Below are 20,371 nucleotides of genomic sequence, written 5' to 3'. Positions count from 1 at the left end.
GAGAAAGTTAATAGAATAGTGTGCCCAAGTGTACCCTCAAGCAAGAGAACTCCAACCCAAGGCAGTGGAAGACCATGGTACAGAGGCTATAACACTACCCAAGATTAGAGAACAATGGTTTGATTTTGGAGTGTCCTTCTCCTAGAAGAGCCGCTTACCATAGCTAAAGAGTCTCTTCTACCCTTACCAAGAGGAAAGTGGCCACTGAACAATTACAGTACAGTAACCCCTTAGGTGAAGAAGAATTGTTAGGTAATCTTTGTTGTTAGGTGTATGAGGATAGAGAAGAATATGTAAAGAATTGGCCAGACTATTCGGCGTATGTGTCGGCAAATGGAAAATGAACCGTAACTAGAGAGAGGGATCCAATGTAGTGGTGTCTGGCCAGTCAAAGGACGCCATAACTCTCTAGTGGTAGTATCTCAACGGGTGGCTGGTGCCTTGACTAACCTACTAACTTTTGGGGAAATTTATTAAGTTAATATTAGAATTCCTCTATGAAGAAGGAATCTACTGGGAATAAAAACTCAAATATACACAATTGTATATATCATTTATATTTAATTTTGGTTTTTCAAGTTTTCTTCGTGAAGATTTCCTCCTAGTTTTCGATTCTGATAACTTGGTGGGTTATTGTACATATTTTAAACTATATTCTCGCTTCAATAGGCACCCCATGTAATTATTATTATTATTATTATTACTTGCTGAGCTACAACCCTAGTTGGAAAAGCAGGATGCTATAAGCCCAGGGGCCCCAACAAGGAAAATAGCCCAGTGAGGAAAGGAAACAAGGAAAAATTAAATATTATAAGAACAGTAACGTTAATAATTATTTCCTATATAAAATATAAAAACTTTAACAAACCTAGAGGAAGAGAAATTAGATATAATAGTGTGCCCGAGTGTGCCCGAGTGTACCCTCAAGCATGAGAACTCTAACCCAAGACAGTGAAAGACCATGGTACAGAGGCTATGATCATTTCTCCGGGTGGGTCACCTTTTATCAGTCTTGCTTCCCTGTTTATTAAGTTTTGTAATTTCCTAAGTTGCATTTTTTGGTGGATTGTGGTAGATGGAGTTGCATCCAGGTACTTCTTTATAAAAACAATGTTTCTTGGATGATAGCCAGCTGCTTTTACTACATTGTTTATTTGAACAATTAGCTGAGCTGTTATCCCTGTTAAAGTCCTTTGCCTCGTAGCATAATGCTTTTCTAATTAGGGTTGTAGCTTGGCCAGCAATAATGATAATTGAAGCTTTTACAGTTTTGGTCACCCTCCCTTTTTTATACATATTGCTGGGTATCTTGTTGGAAGGACTCATATAAATAACCCATGTCTTAAGCCATGTGACCCAAGTTAGGCGTTGGGCACAACTCCCCGTACGAATTTTTTAGCTGTACGTGTCTGGGAATTTTTCAGTTGTAGCCATGAACTCCTGCGATGTAAGGCCTTGGGCACAACTGGCTGTACTACCAGCTACGTGGGGTATACGGGCAAAATTTGTGTGAAATGGTGGGTGTGACGCAAGGGGCACGCAACAGTCTTTGACCTCGTAGCCCACCGTATACCAGCCGCAGAATCTGCACATACTTCCTTTAATTCCGTACGACAAACGTGCGTGGCTTGTACTTGTGACGCAAGTTACACGCAAATTACACGCACGAGCAATGTGCGGAGATCATGCCACAGAAAATCCTATGGCACGTAAGTCACACGCACGGCTTACTTGCGTCAGACGTGCATCTGTCTGGGACTACAAATTTTCTTGACTGCCGCAGAACATTTTAGTGCAGCGAGTGAAGATTCTGTGGCTGGTATACGGCGGGCTACGAGGTCAAAGACTGTTGCGTGCCCCTTGCATAGTACGGCCAGTTGTGCCCAAGGCTTTAGAAGTGCGATATTTATATCAAACTCTCCAGTTATCTACTGTGTTTAGGAAATATTATTATTGAAAAAAAAATATATTGATATAATTACCATTTCTTTCAAAATGACACACTGATTTAATTTTTCAAGTTTAATTAAAATATTTCATTTATACAGGCTATGGACAACTAGTAAACTCGACAGAGCTGTTCTTCATCATGTGGCCTCCATAAGTGACTGCAGAGAAATTTATTTACTAGTACTGTATATGCATAATATGGCAAGGTGACTTCACTGTGAAAGAAACATTTAGGCAGATCATCACAACACTCAAATTCTGCAGCCAGAACAAAAGGTATTACCTATGACATATAAATTTGAAATTCCCTATTTCATAAATGCCATAAACACATCACAATGTTTATTGGACATGGAAGAATGTTACCAATTTAATGTTAATACATTAGCAAAGCAACAATCATAATAATTACTAAGTCTCACCTGCTAAACACATTCTTACGTCCTGATTTGGAGACCTAAGGCGGGAAGAATTTCATAAATGTTCACATATCCCCAAAATTAAACTTTTATTTCAATCTAATTATTTACTAAATGGGCATCTTAATGGGTAGTAGTCTGTTCATGCCTCCTCAAAGCTATTGGCACAACCAACAGTGTGTGTATAAAGTGATGAGTGGCACCTCATGATTAAGAACAAGGTGAAATGGAATAGTATTTAACAAACAGCATCAGTCATTTTTAATAATAGGGATGACAAATTCAATGATGAATACTATCATATTGAGGCTTTATCTTAGAAATAGGTGGAGATTCCTGTAACTACTTCTAGTTTGTTCTGTAAATAAAATACAAACTAACGCTATTTGTAGGGGTATTACTTTCGGCGAAGCTGAAAGACGACCCATTTGACTTTTAGCGAGGGTTAACCTCCCACCCGTTAGTTAGCGGGGCTTGGAGGTCTAGTAACTACCCCTCTCACTCACACACCTGGGCTGTAAACATCACTTTACTTTTGGCTCGGGGAGAGAGATGTTGTCTCTCTCCCCTCCAACTTACTGGGCATTTGACTTATTTTTTTTTAATCTTCTATATACTGTACATGAAAACATTCTTAACGTTTCATAGGTATTTTAAGTTTTTCTTTACTGTGAATGTTGCTGTTTGTATGACAGCTTAGTGCAGCAGGTTCTCAAGGACTGTGAACCTTCTCTTACAACCCGTAGGTTGGGGGCCTTCCGAGTGACTCGGCCGCCATTGCAGAAGAGTTGTCATCGTTAGTTGCTAGAATTCTGGTCAATGCTGGGATTGGTGACCCACTAGAACACCAGAGGTTGTTGGCATCTTGTGTCCTCCCGGTCTCCGTCGGCTTATACTCCCTTGGACATTCATGTGAGCACCTTCAGCCTCCATCTTTGAAATCCTTTCCCGGAGAAACTTATTTGCCCAACCCTTTATGAGACTCAGTCATGTTCGTGAACTCGGACAATGACTCTTCTGTAACCAGAACTTTCCCTTCTGCCGGAGTTATTCGAAAGGAAGATCTTTTTATTTTTCATCCTAGAGTGAAGATTTTCCAGTAATGGCAAAACCCCTCCTATGAGCTTGAAATACTTGGCTCATGTTTTTCGACAAAGACAGTCCACATCCAACCCATAAGAGATACTCTCGTCTCCTTCATCCTCCTTTAGAAGGTGGGAAGTGGCCTCTCTTTATCCTCGCATGTAGTTCACTCAAGTGAGCGTGATTCCAAACTTTTCGCTCGTGATCACTTGAACATTCTCATGGGTTGTAGAGCTTGACGTCACAATCACAGCGAGCGTGCAATTCATGCTCGTGAGCGTGAGCCCGATCGAGCGAGACACTTGAACATTCTCAAGGGTTGTAGAGACTGACATCACAATCATGGTCACGAGCTGTGTAACTCACGCAAGTGAGCGAGAGCGTCTCGCTCGTGAACGCAAGCTTCTCACTTGTGAACGCAAGCGTCCTCATAAATTGAGAAGAGACTAGTGTCACAATCGTGGTCACCGAGAGTGTAACTCACGATCGTGAGCGTCTCTCCCACGGTCACGAGTGGTTAGCTCATGATAGTGAGCGTCCTCAAGGGTTAAGGCAAAACTATTGTCGTAATCGTGGCCACGAGCATCTCATTTGCAATCATGAGCGCGTAGCTCACGATCATGAGAATGAACGCTAACGTGAGCAGAGACCACGATCGTCATGAGCTCGTGACCGTGAATCTCACCATCTCAAGTGTGGGTGCAAACGTGCACAAAGGTTGTGCAGACTCTCCCTCAGAAGGGGAATATCTTACACGTGGAGGCGAAGCTCCGAGCAGCACTGTGTTGCCCTTCAACGAGTTCTATCTCAAATGAAGGTTAACATAGTGTTGCTAGAGAAAAAGACAAGGCTTAATTCTGAGTTGTCCCCGAAGGGATTTCCCCAACGGGAATCCTGCCGGAGTAATCCCCCGAAGGGGAAACCGAACAGGAGTTCATCCTCAAAAAGAACATTGAGATCGCGATAACCTACGATCCCATGATCGTAGCAATCATTCTTAATATCTGATTGTTGCGAACGACAATCTGACTGATCAGGAAGAAGAGGTGATGAGTCTCGCCAGTGCAAGCATTGAACAGAATAAATTCTGAACTCATTATTGGATTTTCGCTAACAACTTCCTGACCCACTAGGGAGACGAGGTGACGAGTCTCACCCCTGCGATCATTAAAGAGAAGTCAAATCCATCAATCCGGTGATTGTTGAGCAAGCCATGGGTTGACGATCGTCCTTGATCTCGCAGTCCTCAACAGGTGGAGCTACATATACGGGCTGAAACATTGCCTGTAGGGAGAAAAAAAATTGCGGAATGTTGGGAGACGACGAGATTGGCAGAAGGCGAGAAGACTCATCGTTCGAAGGAAGGGTGAATGGGAGGTAGACCTAGTCGACAGCTAATACGTCGGGCGCAGCTACAGCCACTGACTTTGCAACCTGATATCGTCATGAAGCGATGAGGAAAAAATAAAGAGAATAAAAAATTCCTCCCCTCTGAGGGGGAAGAAAAAACCCTTTCAGGGAATAGTCAGCGCCGAGAAATACTTTCGATAACTCGCAGAACAAACATCGACATTTGAAACCACTACATTTCTCTGGAATGGAGCATCGTGTAAAAACAAGTCATATATGTAAAGAAAATAAGCGTAAAGCACTTGTGGTAGATGGCTAAGCCTTGAAGGGAGAGAGGAGACGTTCACTCTCTACCAGCCAAAAGTAAAAAGTGACGTGGTTCATTGAACCGTGTGTAGATAAAAGTGGCTGGGTAGCCCCCAACCACCCCTTACCTACCCACTATTAGTGGTTAGGTACGGTTGCCACCTTGCACTCTAAATCTAATGGCTGCCTTCCAGCTTCTCCGAAGTAATATCCAATTTAAATAGCGGATGGTTTGTTAGTATGGGAACAACTACACATTATGTCATCCCTTTGTATTCTTTTGTCTTGTATACTTCATATTCTCTTAAGATTATCTCCCACACTGCTGTCCCTTAATGGAGTTGTATGCAAGATAAGTTTACCTAGTTTTTGCCTGAATTCTCAGAAAGTCCCATGTCTTTTTATAACTTTTTCCATGATTTCTTTGTCCCTCTTGCCAGTCTCAATTTTGCTAGCTACAAAATGTACTGTACTTCTGATAAGACATTCCACATTTCTTATTTTCACTTGTATAAAACCTACTTCATCTTTGAGACCTGAAGTCTTATTTTCCAGTCATTGATGTCATAACCTAAAATTTCAAAGTGGGGCAAGGGCCACAAATGTATTTTCTATGCCTTTGTGATTTTTTTTTTTATTGTACTACCTTCAATATGTTTTTACCCATACAGGGCAGTCTTATGAAAAGAGTACTCAAAATATTCTCCATTAAACAAACAATAGAGTATGTACCACCCTTTTGTAGATTGGTCGTAGCATTAAGTAAGGAATTATGATCAGTTGTTCATCCAAGTTTTTGGATATTTAAGAACAATATCCCCTAGGGCTTAATGCAGTTATAAAATATCTAAATTGGCAACGTCTCTGAAAAGTCTAGTCAGATTTTTATTATAATTGTCTTTTATTGTGAAAAAGAAGAATCAGTCGAGTTTTTACAAGGCAAAAAACCCTCAAGCAATTGTGACTGTGTTTATTCCTAGGTAGATACAAAGTCGTTAACGTAGGTTACTCCTGGGAAAACTAGTTACGGCCAGTTGAATTATCAATGATTTGCTAGCCTGGTATTACTGCATCACCCCCTACCTTGTATCGTGTAGGTTGGTTACGATGCATTGGCTGATAGGCTGATTATCTTATTCGTCTTCTAGTCACAGAAACGATTGGACATGTTAATGGACTCAAGTATTCTTCCTTTGGGTAATCGCCGTTTCTTTTTCTGTTACAGAATGACTGCGAAACGAGTATGTGATAAGTGTACTTGTCTGGTATCAATCCACACTTGTAGGATATCGACGTTGATCCCCATCTGTTATGTCTTGCATGCGAAGGACACAGATGCTCATTGGAGTGCCCTAGTGTAGGTTGTGGTCATCCTCCCAAGGGGAGAAATTGCATGGGTGTCAAAAGAAGGCTAAACATGATCACTGTCCTTCAATCACTTCGTCATCGAAGGAGAGTAAGAAGTTTAGATGTTCCTTTCTAGCCCAGGTCTTCCTGTCTGGTCCTTCTTTATCAGGTCTTACCCATGACTGGGTAACAGAGGACGGTGACCAAGTGTTTATTATGAATTTCGACGATGTAGTCCCTCCAACATGAGGCTGATGATTCTACCTTTAACTTCAGATTTAACCACAGCCATTGAGCCTGCTCACAGTGATGCTCGTAGGCTACTGGCTGAGATTATGAGATAACTCATTCACTATCTCCTCCCCCCTATGACTGTTCTTAGCTCATACGACCAACTCTTTAATCCCTGACATGGGTTGTCAGTGGTTTTTCCTGGCTACATTCCAGAAATCTCTCTTTTGTTACTCTTCGAAGAGTGTTGGGTAACTACTCAAGAATTACCCTTTGATGACTGTTGAGTAACTTCTCCAAATATAGATATTGTAGTACATTCTCCACCTAAAAAGGCTGTCTCTTCAGGCACTCAAAAGATCAACATTTTGTTTCAAGTTTGGGGCACCAACCAAGAGTCGGTTCAGGCTTAACAGAGCAACCACAGTCCTATAAACTCCCCACATGGCTTCGAAGGCTGCGTCCACTTTATCACAATCCTACCGAATGCGCCTTTTTTTTTATTTTGATGAACGTGCCGCTTCCAATACCCCCCCCCCCCCCCCCAGCTGCTCACCATGTGGATCAGGTTTTTAGGTCTTTGCCTCTTTCCTTCAAATTGTTAGCTTAGAGGTCTGTAAAGTCTTCGTCCTTACCACAAATTACTTGTCTTCCCCTCCAGTCGTTAGGTTCGAGGCTGATAATCGTCCTTCAGCTTATTCTCGACAATTGTTCGACCATTCATAAACGCGATGTTTCAGTTCTAGGAGTTTCTCCCTTGCCTCCGTTTCCTCGGATTGATTCTCCTGTCCCTCAGTCGCAAGATTTGCTAATTGCAACCCCAGTGTTAGAGACCTCCCTGGCCTCCGGAACTTTAGTTTATAGGCATGGACCTAATCCCCGCTTAACCTCTGCAGATAGGACTTTCCCTTTTAAAGGGGAATATAAGTTGATGAGAATAGATTTTTCTCATATTCTAGTTGAGGACATTAACACCTCTCCTCCTCCCGACTCACATTTTGGTCCTACTTCTGTATTGTGTTACCAGTTTTAGTGGCTTACATTCTTGATTTTTTTTACTCCCACCCCCAGAGGTGCATAGAACATTCATTCCTAAGAAGCGGAAGAACATTCGCCAGTTTAACTGAACAGGAACCTTCTCATACTTCACCTACACCTAGGGGCCCTTCGTACGGTGCATCATCCCCACTTGTCGTTGACAACTCTGGAGTTTCCTTAAGCTGTCATTTTAGAGATACTTATTTCAGGGGCGGGAAAGAAACTTCTTTTATGAAGGTCCCGAGCATCACTAGGTGAATTATTGGCCTTGGTGAGGACCTGCTTGTGCACCTTTTGGGAGACGTACTCTCATAGATTGGTATTTCCCAAAGGTTAAGTGTTCACATCATAATTTGGATCTTCCATGGTCTCATTAGGCTATTGACACCTTATGAAAAAGTGGAGAAGCAGGTTTCAAGATTTGGATCTCTCCCAGTGAAAAATCATCAAAACTTTTGTTACCTACTCTTTCATGGAAACGTCAAGTTCTACATAACTGCATGGACCAGGAGTGCATCCCAAACATATTGCCTATTGACCCGGACGTTACGACTTATGACAAGGGTGTCGAGGGAATTCACTAGCTCAGCATTCCAGACCTGTTCATGGCTGGGCCACTGTCCTTCATTGCAGTTTCTGAACTCTTAGTTTTCTAAGTGTAGTTATGCAGTTAATTCTAATAGCAAGGCCTTCTCCATCATGCAGTTAATTCTAATAGCCAGGCCTTCTCCATCATGAGGCTCAATATTACACAGTATTCTAGAAGTTTTATTCCAGCTGTTACCAAGTTGTGGAATGATCTTCCTAATCGGGTAGTTGAATCAGTAGAACTTCAAAAGTTCAAAGTTGGAGCAAATGTTTTCATGTTGACCAGGCTGACACGAGTCTTTTTATAGTTTATATATGACATAGCTGTTTTGACGTTAATACTTTATATAGGACATATGTTTTGACGTTACTGTTTTTAGAATGATTTTTTGTTAATTCATACTTATCATTTATTTATTTCCTTTCCTCACAGAGCTATTTTTCCCTATTGGAGCCCTTGGGCTTATAGCATCTTGCTTTTCCAACTAGGGTTGTAGCTTGGCTAGTAATAATAATAATATGCAAGATGGCAAAAAGACTTGTTAGCCTTATGGAACACAACTAATATTCAACAAACCCCCTTCTCTCCATTGTTCCAGCCGCTGAGGAGAAAGATAGCCAGCCTACCTTTTTGGGAGAGCAGCTTCATGTTTTCCTGCATCTTCTTCAGCGAAGACTCATAAAGCCCACCAAAGACACCTCAGTGTCATCTGCTACCTGGTAAAGACCTTCCATATTATAAGAACCAATTCTAGCACTTAAGGGTAACTCCTCCCGAAAGTCGAGGATGTTGTGGTGGGCCATCAGGGATGGCAGTTTACCCGACTTGCCACCTGTGGAGGATTCTTGCAGCTATTAGACAAGGTGCCAGTTCTTCAATGTGGAGACCTGACTAGCAGAAGTCTTATCTTAGGGCATATCATCCCATTTAGACTCCCTTCTTCGACTGAAATGAACCTCATTGTATTTGATGAGATCAGAGAAGGATCTATTGCAAGACGAGGTTCACAAGATACTGGAAAAGAATGCCATCACATCATCATCATAGTGGAAAATGTGATGGAGGCTGGAGACCTGTCGTAGACCAATCCCACTTGAAACAGTTTTCTCCAAACCAAGTCAAAGATGGAAATACCCAGCCAAATCATCCAATCCACTCAACAATAATTTCTTGGATGTCCATTAACCTCCAGGATGTTATATTTCCAGATTCCAGTCCACCCAAGGTCAAGGAAGTATTTTTCAGATCCGAGTGCTGTGCTTTGTCCTGTCCTGGGCACAAGTCTTCACTAGTGTAAACCTCGAAGTTGATCCACAGCACCTTCTTTATCTGGGGATGGATATAGACTGTCCAACCCATTGTATCTATCACTAGACAGAATTCTTTGGTTCCTACAGGTCGCAGCACTGTTCTTAAGAGAACTTTAGACTTCCTGCTTGAAAGCCCATTCAGCTAAGAATTAGAGATGTCAGATTGGATCTTACATGGTGGGTCCAGGAAAATTCTGTAGGCAGGGGCTCCATCCTCCTATTCTCTTATGAATCCCACCAAGGGTGGAGAGCTCACCTTCAAATAGAAAAGATCTCGAGCCTTTGAAGATAAGTTCTAGTTACTCCACTCCACATATACCGTTGGGTTAACAACACGAGTGACGATAGTAGCGTTTGTCAAGCTAGGCCCCATATCTCGTCTTCTTTGTCACTTGGTAGTAGGTATTTGTCACTTGGTAGTAGGTAAATATCAATTTTTAGTGTTAATGAATGCCATTCTACCCATGACCAGTTTCATACCAGGGAATGGTGAGGAAACTAGCGGTATATTGTTCCCCAGTTCCAGACCCAGCAGTATTGGTGAAGGATGCATTCCTTCACTACTGGGACAGGATGGATATTTAAGCCTTTTCCCTCTTTCTCATATGCCAAGTCTCGAACAAAATCAAGAATACCACAAGACTTCGGAGCAACACCTGTGGTACAGTACAGCGAACTTCTAAATTGGCCAACAGTTTAATAACCTCTGGTGGCAAGCTTCCACGTTAACGCAGTGACAGTCTCTTCAGAGATGGATATCATCCAGTGCCTCCTTTGATTTACCTGTGGCAGGAGAAACTTGTCACAGCAATGAAAGGGAATTGACTGTAGGTTTTGAGCAGTCCTCCGGCATGGGAAGTCACACTCCATGTTTGGAGTGACGAAGGTTCTGTGGTTCTTAAATCTGCCAACATATACAGTAAATCTCTCAAGAGATCCTTGCTGAACAAAATCATCTTCATTTTAAACACTAATCAGGATATGCAGGCATGTATGTTATCGCTATATACCAAAGCTATGAGAATATATCCAAGCTGGTGTATTTCTCGTAGATTGCCATCCTCTACTTTTAGGCTATGAGGTATGGCTGCTAGTGGAAATATTTTAGTTTTAGGGTAGTCATCATCTACGGAACATTAATAACTCCTCAATCATGAATTGCAAAATGCAAGCAATAAAAAATAATACTTTTACTTTCAATACAATTACTTCCCCCCCCCTTTAGACCTCTACAAGAAAACTATGCCATTATTAATGTATCCTTTTAACCATGGAAAGTTTATCCAGGTAGTAGTAATTGTGACTTACACTTACTCCTAACACCTTCATCATAACATTTCAGAAAATTTAATAAAGCTTGTTCAAAGACAGTTGAAGAAATGAGTGTCTCCCAAAAAGGTCTAACCGTACACCTTTAAAACTCTAGTAATGGCTGAAGGGCAACAGAAGAGGGCCACCTAGCGGCACTACTGGTTAGAGATCGGTAATCTAGAAATTTTCACGGGAGAAAGTCATTTGTTAAATCAATGTTACATTTTATACAAGTACTTTAATCTTAAAGTAACTCATATTTGAACATACCTTCATACCAAATAAAATTAAACCGCTATTTGTGTATGGTTCAAAAAACCTCTCTACAATCAAGAAGGTTAACTAAAGATAAGATTTCTTCGCCTTTTAATAAGTTTCTTAACAAATTTACTTTTTGTAACCACAGCTGGACCTTCTACCACGGGCTTTCTCAAACTTCCTGCCCTTGCTGCGAACGTATGGTTTGGCGTGACTGTGTGGCAGACCTGGAGCACGACCGAAGTGCTTAACTGCTTCTCTGGCCTTACGGCAACCTGAAAGAAACAAAACCACTCAATTTTCTCATGTAATAGATTTAAACATATTGGAATAAAGGTAATTTATATAAAAACTAATATTGGAATAAAGGTAATCTATATAAAAATTTTCCCACTTACTAACAAAAAAAAAACCTCATCAATAAGTTTTAACAATAATTTAGAAAAACTTGTGAAAATTGGGAGAACTACTAAAAAAGCTATGAACACAGAATTAACTGTTTTAGTAACTGTTACCAGATTGCTTTCAGCGTATCCACCAATACATTGTTTTACTTAATGAATACAAGCTGAAACTTCATGTGCAGCTTATCTGATACACACAATCATTCTTTTACACAAAAAAAAACCCCGATATTTTAATATTTCTGAAGTATACCAGGACAGACAATCTGAGTAAAAAATTTGTTAGATGTTTAATTAAAAAGGGGGGAAAAAAACATTATATACATGGATACCAAAATCTTAAGAGTTGATACTGGTGGACTTAGAGATAATCATACCACCATAACAAAATATTATGACATTGCTCGAAAATTTTAATTCCATTAATGTTACAGTATTCCTTTCAACACCAGATTTTGGTGTAAAGTACTGTCCCGAAAATCCATCCTTTGATGTTAAATTAAGCATTAAAACCACTTAAACACTCGCAGAAAACGGTCAAGTAGGAATTACGGAAGTTTATGCCTTGCCATATTTGATGTGTCTGGACATTGATTTCATTAAATATATATAACAATTAAGATAAAAATTACAAATTCTATTTTCAAACTAACTATGCTCTCGACTATGAAAATAAGGGCCTGATAGATAGACCCTTTTGATAAGAGCCGTAAATACAATCCTCAATGTGGTTTCAGGATTATAATAAATATCGACCACATTACCTTGGAGGAGGACTGTGTTCTTGCCTAGGGGAGCACGACGTGCCAACACATCAAAGGTGATAATTTCTCCACCAGCCTTCTCGATCCTGGCACGGGCTCTGGCAGTAACTCTCAAAGCACATACCTGGAAAATTAAACAAGATCGAGATATATACCACTGTATTCAATAAAAATTTATTTCCTTTTCATTAAACAAGCTTCACAATTCAAATTTTGACTATTTTGATCGTTAAAAATCTTTCCAAAGAACCACTCACAAAAAGGTTTGATCTGTACTTACAGTTAGTTTGGGAACTTTGAACAGGCGAAGATCGTCTGTGATAGTTCCTACAACAACGAAGATGCGGCCTTCGCGGCGTGGCCTCTTAGCATGACCTGCCAAGCGAGCCAATGACAACTGGGGCCTGTTAATCTTTGACATAAAGAGGCGCTTCAAAATGATCTTGTTAAACTTGGCCTCTGTACGACGAGCCAAGAAGCGGTAGAGCTGAAAGATGCAAAAAGATTTTAGTACACTTCCCTGAATTAAATGTTAAATGTTACTAAAATATTAGAGCAGAAACATTACAAAAAATTTCAGATTAGTAAACCATCACATGATACATGAAGGATGTACTGTATACAAAAGCCCTTCTAATATCAGCCTTTATGGTAGAGGTGGTATCAGATGGATATAACATTTTACCATTGCCTTTTCAGTTTGTTCTAATATTTCATGGGTCTTAAGTTATGCCATTCATATGATTTTCTCTATTTCTCCCAGCCCCATATTTCAATCACACGAATCTTCACATCCTTGGTAACTTAATTTCATTGTTAAATTTTCAGTCTTACTTTCTTGTATACTCCTCAAATAGCATTCAGTAATTTCAGATGCATTATATGCACCATTTTTGGATTTATCTGTTTAATTAAACCAAGCCATACAGTACGGTGTATATTCTAGAAGCTTTGCCATTTCACGCAATCATTATAAATAAGACAATGCCAGGTTCTAAGATTTTAGCTTAACCAGAAAACATGTTTGCTGAATACAAATCTTATACAAATAAGAATAATTATATACTCAAGCATTTACTTTATCCCCTGCGTATAACTGCAATGTTATGTGAAACAAGGCAGCAAAATAAAGGGATATTGACACTAGCATTTACCTACTGCACCTAAGTCTCCTATAAAACATATGGACAAGAATGTGAATTCAAAGTTGAAATATAAAAACATTTCTACATCTATATCTTGTCGGGGGTAATACAATCAAGCCCTTCAATTAAACCGCCCTCTTGATCACTCGAGCATACTGCCCTATTGGGGATGCCACCTTACCACAGCACAAAAAATTAAATTGAACAGTGACAATTTAATGATTAAAAAAAAAATTAAACTAGTCCACTTTTGCCAACTCTCACCATCCCCATTACTTCACCTTGTTTATAATATGCCCTGGAAACATTTTGCAACCAGAATGCATGTACAATAAAATAGAAGAAAAGAAAGCGGAAATGACAAAGCTAAGGTTCGAAAATGGTAATGGGAGATTTACATGGGTGAACTTAACACAAAGGACACTGCCATAGTAATGGAGAAAATTAAAGGAATGAATACGACAAGGTTGGAGTTAGGGCAGATGATATAACAGGCATTAGTTTGGCAGCAGTAACAGAATTAAGGAAATTAGAATCGCCAACCAAGTCACAAATAAAAGTACGCTAGGTGTGGAGTCGCGTTGGAGGTAAAGTTTTGCATATTGCAGTACATTCTCCTCCTCGTTAGTAGTATGCCCACTATCAGTGTTATGGAGTGAGGAACTGAAAACCTGGAAATCTGAGAGCAAGACTAAGTGGGAGAGAAGAGTTGCAGAGGAGCAAATTTCAATTGAAATTGGAAATTTACCCAAACGCTCAGATAGCTGGCACCTGTGCAACAACTGCCACTTTCCAGTACAGTGCATATATTGTTAGAAAGCAAGTAAAGCCAAAAATTGCGGATCCAAGACATTTAACCAGAGGATGAATTAGATAATTGAAAGTTCACTCGACTACTTATCCACATAATGTACATAGCTCAGTGTACTGCTTTCCAGAACAGAGGGACAGAGATTAATGACCAATTTAACAGAGTAATTAGATTATAAAAAAAAAATTCTCAAATTACTGTCAATGCTGCTAGTGCACATAGAGCAACATTTGCAGCTTTTCAAATTAGGAGCATATACTGTAGATAATGGTAAAGTAAGAGAGAAGATAGCCGCAGCAGCACAACGACCAAAAATTAATGTGTTAATTTGACTAACATAGCTATAAATACACAATTGGACGTTTATAGTATGACTAGCACAGCAACGAAGGACTCCTACTCCCAATACAACAGGAGAGCCTGTTTTTTTATGCCTTGTCTGTCACTCTACAAAAGTTTCAGGTTGCACATGAAAGCTCCCTACAATTCAAGAGTGCCGAGTAGGGTATGTAATCAATGAGAAAGACGTATGTACAAATACTGTACATGAATTTCAGAGGTTACATTCATGAGTGAACACAAGTGTGGCTGAAACACATGGAATTGACAAATTGGTAGACAATATACCTTTTGCTTTCCGAAATGTTTGTTCAGAAGCCGAAAGTGGACTTGTATTAACACTAATAGGCAAAACCTGAAAATAATGTTTGCTCGGCCAAGCAAAGTGGATCTTTATGGCAAAATATTATGCTACAAGGCAAACCAGACTTGTTAGTGTACAAGGCAGGCAATTATATGCACCTTTCAAGAAGGTAGCCTATGTACAGGAGAAAACGTCTTCGGCATAAGGTGTTCTTGCCTTTGCAAGAAATCATCTGGATTCTAAAACTAATACAAATATGATTGTGCTCCAAATATGATTGCCACTGAACACACTTGGGGGTGGAGACAACAATCTATCAAGATAAAATCTGGAACTAAAGACACATGAAAATGATGTACTAGGACCTGAAGCCAAAGGATCAATCGAAGGATTAAATTCATATTCACTAGGCCCCAAAAGGGTGCAAAGCATCAACCCATATGAAAAGTTACTACAATGGCCATTATCCCTAAGATGCCAGATTTACAGGGAACTTTAGTAAAGAAGGATCAGAGCGAGATCCACCATGTATCGCAAAAAGGCCCTTGTTTATGGGGCTCATGCCGTTGAGAGGCAGACACGGAAATGAGATGTCTCGATTTCTAGACAAGGATCAGAGCGAGATCCACCATGTGTTGCAAATAGGCTTTTGTTTCACCCGGCTCATGCCCTTGAGAGGCAGAAGCAGAAATGAGATATCTCTATCTCTCTCACACGCTCCTCCTTGCTGCATGCACAATACTTTTCCCATTTAGCGACTAATTCCCTACTACAAAAATCACATGGTGAATCAAAGGAAGACTGCTTACCACAGCAGTCTAAGCAAAACCTTGACCCACCCATGAAGGTTCCAGATCTAGCAACTTTCAAGGCCAGTACAAGTCAGCAAACTACCTGAAACACCACTCATTCACAATGCACAATAAAACCAATGAAGAAAAAAAAAGGGGGGGGGGGGGCACCACACGTAATGTGGCATGGAGCTGGATTCGCAGCTTGGGAGGACCATGAGACAATGGCCAAGAATAGATGTGCTTTTGCTTGGCAATCTTGGGACCAACAAGCCTCAAAAGAATAAAAACCTGCTTTATTTATCGTGGTATTTCCAGAAGGCAGACCCATCCTTCAATCTCAATTCCCCAAAACAACAGTTGTCAAAGATACCTTTGGTTACTCTTCCCCAGAGCCAGTTACGAACAACAAACATTGTTAGTTCCTCCTCAACTAGAGGAGATCTTGCAATAGTTCAAAAATTTCTGGGTGCCATGATGTCAGGTGATCAGTTTTGTACACTTTTCTCAATACTCCTCGAATCGTGCGATAGTGTGTGACTCGATAACACTTTCACTCGCGAGCATTGCCTGGAGGTTGGCGAAAACCTCGAGCAAAAAATTACGAGTGTGATTCCAGCTCAAGGAGTAACCCCATTTTAAATGATTCTAAAGTTTGTTTCTGCATAGGAGCAAACATGTTTGCCAAATACAGATCTTAAAACAAATATAAGATTTTCTATGTATTCAAGCATTTACTTTATCCCCTGCGTATAACTGCAATGTCATATGACAAGGCAGCAAAATAAAGGGAATACTGTACTAAAATTCATTGTTGATAAGAGTAAGCCTGTCACATATGGTTATACCAATACATGTAGGGGAGGGGAATGCTTGCCTACCAAAATCAGCTACAATTATAATGAGCAAGATTATGAATTTGAAGCCAGATGTGTAATTATTAACATATCCACGACTGTTGGTGTTGGGTACAATCAACGCCATACAAAGTCCTTACTTTATGATAAAGTAAGTCACAAATAAGTCCTTACACTATGATAAAGTAATTCACAAATAAATCTTAACCAGAATTGCACTTGGGACACTAACCTTTGAGGGATTACACAAGGAGCTTTGAAAAAACTATTCACCACACCAGGAGTATCGTGATAATCACTGTGAAACCTGGCTATAGCATCGAAGTAGCTATGAGGCTGCTCATGGCTATTTCGATGCTATAGCCGAGTTTCACGGTGATTATCACGATACTCCTGGTGAGGTGATTAATTTTTTTCAAAGCACATTGTGTTATCCCTCAAAGGTAAAATGTCCCAAGTGCAATTCTGGTTAGGATTTATTTGATTTACTTCATTATAATGTACGGTTTCATTTGCGATTTACTTCATCATAAAAGAAAGATTTACTTGTGATTTACTTCATCATCTATTTGCCCTGTGACCTGGAAACTACCAGGTTGGGTTAGGTGGATTTGTTAGATTCTGTGGCCTTTTACAAACCTAAAAATGTTAAATAACCATGGGGGTGTATGTATGATAGCGGCCACCTGTATGTACTATAATGGCTACTTTAAAACACGGCAGGTATGTAGGTAAGGACAAGGCTTGTAGGTTAGGTTAGGGTGGAAAGTTTAGGGTAGTTAATGTCTATTTTTAATCAACGCATGAGGAACTAGCCGCTAATATACAAAGGCTCCCAACCCCTTTTGTCCAGTTTTCCCACAAAGTCCCAGGTCCCACTATTATTTCATGTATGAAAAGCTGCTTATTCCTATCAAAATATTGCCCTGTGTTCGATAAGAGTAGAGTACTTTTTTTTTCTACTTTGTATTCAAATAGTTCCTGCAGAAAGATTGCCGAGAAGTTTTTTTTTTTTTTTTCTGAAAGATCCAAACATGGCCCATAGGTTAGGTGGTTTTCTTGTGGGGGGAGGGAGGTTTCGCGGTATGACGGCCACGGCTACGAAAAACTAGATAACGCAAAGAAAATTGTAATTTTCTATGATAGCAGGAGGCTTTAGCCATTGACATACAAAGGCTCCAAAGTTTGAAATCTAGACGTGTTCTCACATCAGATTTATCTAAAATTACCACAGATTCTTAACTCTTGCTTAATTAAGTCATTAGGAAAATTGTGTAATTTTGGTCAAACTATATTTTAAAATAAAATGTTGATAATACAAAACCAGCCCTATGAGTCAAGCTCCACTCTTACACAATTACACAACTTGCCTACATTGTGGTTTGCCTATACTGTATATCTTTAACCAAGCAACAAGAGCACAATAGTTCACTTCGTTTTATCTATCAGATGTACTTAGGAGTATCAAAAAGTTTTTTCCTTCTGTATGCCTCATGTTCAGTTTCGGAATGTCGTTTAAAGCATTAATTTCTTTAACAAAATTCCCAGTATCAGAAAACGCGTACAAGGATAAGCGTTTCGTTCATGTGCTAAGTGGTTGAACCATAGCATTAGGACAACCTTCGAGTACAAATACACGCCATACATGAAATTGTACATTTCTTGTTTTTGATTCAACATTTAACTTGCTGATCAGGTACGTCCCAAACCCTACAAAGGCTCTGGATCCAGCGTCTTATGGGGTCGCTTACTAAGCACGACCAGTCACACAGTGATCATAGTTAAATGGGGGTGTATATATGATAGCGGCCACCTATATGAATGACGACGGCTAAGAATACAGCATTGTAAGAGGGGTAATGCTGCCACAGACACGGCTTGTAGGAAAGATGGGGGGGGGGGAATTTAGGTTAGTTGGTATCCATATTTCATGATCGCTGGAGGAACTGGCCACTGATGTACAAAACACCCTGATAAATGTGCGGTGTTATTTACCAACCTGATGAGCGTTGCGAGATCAATATAACGCCAGTTGGGGGGGGTTTGAGGGATGGCCATCTGACCTAACCACAGTTAAGAATACAAATGTAAGGTGGGGTAATGTTGCCACAGGCACGGCTTGTAGGAAAGATGGGGGGAGGGAATTTAGGACAGTTGTTATCCATGTTTTAAGCTCGCTGGAGGAACTGGCCGCTGATATACAAAACCCCCCCCGATAAATGTGCGGTGTTATTTACCAGCCATGTGATGAGCGTTACGAGATCAATATAAGACAGTTGGGGGGGGGGGGGGGTTCTGAGGGATGGCCATCTGACCTAACCACAGTAACCAACTTACCAAGCCATTTGAGCAAAAATGATTTACGGTAATATTTATAAAGAATTTAAGACCTCGGTGTAGTATAAATGATTTGAATGATTGACAGAAATATTTTACCCGGCCGACGTTACCTAACATAATATCTAGTTTACCAGGAATTCTTCAAAACAACATAGAATACATGTACCATGCACGAGTCATTCTATTCTACACCAATATTATAAAATTCTTAACCATGTCTTTAGCATTTAAATATTCTGAAATTGAGTAAAGCATTTCACTAGTGAGAAAGGTTTTTTATCCACTAGTTATGTATTTCTGTTAAAATCTCGAGTCCTAACAATATTTATTAGTTAATATAAGTATTTATTAGATAATATACTGGTGATCATACCGAAAGTTAACGTAACTCGTGTAACAGACTGCGAGCACAGACATAAATCTATAATGACTTAAATTACACTACTTTCACAAACTAGATATAATTAAAACTAAATAAAAACTAAAACATCAACACATGTGACTAACCTTCACCAAAAGCCTCAGGTAAATATCCTGAGACTTGGGCGCCCGCCTGACGACTTTCCGGTCGTGTTTATGATTAATATCCTTTCCCTGAAATTAATAAAATTAATTAGTGATACACTGGAATGGTACAGAATCTTTATGCGATTATATATATCACCAACGATATACGATGACGGTTATATGTGAAGATTAAAATTTTCAACTTCGGCTCACACCGTACCATTGCGACTTGGGTTTCTGAAGGAAGAAGAAAGGCATTGTGGGTCTTGTGTACATCTGTTTACCCATACATTTTTTCAATTTATTTTTAAAATATAAATACCTCGTATTTCATATCTTTTGTTTCTTAAAAACTTTTTAAAATATAAATAACTCTAAATGTAGTATTATTTTTGTATGGAGTATTGAAATACTAAATATTACAAACAAATCTATTTTCGAAAGATGTTCTTTTTCTATTCATTTTTAAAATATAAATACATCGTATTTCATATCTTTTGTTTCTTAAAAAAACTTTTGAAATATAATTAACTCTAGATCTATTATTATTCATTATATGGAGTATTGAAATACCAAATATTATGGACAAATCTATTTTCGAAAGATGTTCTATTTCATCAATATTCTTCTAAATGTACGTTTCTTTTCCATATTACCTTCTTCATTTCCATATTTCTTGATAGTGAAACAGACAATATCTTATAGAATAACTAAAATTATATAATCTTTGCATATGATGAGTTATAAATTACGCTCATGTAATTGATTGTTTAAATCATCATCGAACAGACGGGTTAGCTATGGAATATCCTTTAGCAAAGGAAAGTAGGCAGTATTTAATTGTTTCTTCTATTGCAAAGATAAAGGCTTTTATTCAGAGAAATAATAGTTTGTTGCAAAGAAAAAAAGAAACAGTA

At 39.4% G+C, this 20,371-nt stretch overlaps 2 protein-coding genes across 2 annotated transcripts in view; one reads left to right on the top strand and one right to left on the bottom strand.

Annotated features, from left to right (window-relative positions):
• Nucleotides 1-9,395, top strand: part of LOC137628281 (uncharacterized) — a 38,758-nt gene extending 29,363 nt beyond the window's left edge. The window contains exons 3-4 of the mRNA XM_068359444.1: nt 3,116-3,281; nt 9,094-9,395. Coding sequence (XP_068215545.1) covers nt 3,116-3,281; nt 9,094-9,395 — 468 coding nt within the window. The remainder of the gene's footprint in view (nt 1-3,115; nt 3,282-9,093) is intronic.
• Nucleotides 9,396-11,288: 1,893 nt separating this feature from the next.
• RpL18 (ribosomal protein L18) lies at nt 11,289-19,734 on the bottom strand. The gene is made up of 5 exons (XM_068359494.1): nt 19,675-19,734; nt 19,455-19,541; nt 12,641-12,847; nt 12,361-12,484; nt 11,289-11,467 (listed from the first exon to the last, which is right to left on the bottom strand). The coding sequence occupies exons 1-5, from the start codon at nt 19,675-19,677 to the stop codon at nt 11,322-11,324; spliced, it is 567 nt and encodes a 188-aa protein (XP_068215595.1). The 5' UTR covers nt 19,678-19,734; the 3' UTR covers nt 11,289-11,321.
• Nucleotides 19,735-20,371: the final 637 nt, after the last annotated feature.

This window comes from Palaemon carinicauda, chromosome 36 (assembly GCF_036898095.1).
Source record: "Palaemon carinicauda isolate YSFRI2023 chromosome 36, ASM3689809v2, whole genome shotgun sequence".
Taxonomy (NCBI): Eukaryota; Metazoa; Arthropoda; class Malacostraca; order Decapoda; family Palaemonidae; genus Palaemon; species Palaemon carinicauda.
The sequence above is the reverse complement of the archived record's forward strand: the minus strand, read 5'-3'. Positions and strand labels throughout refer to the sequence as shown.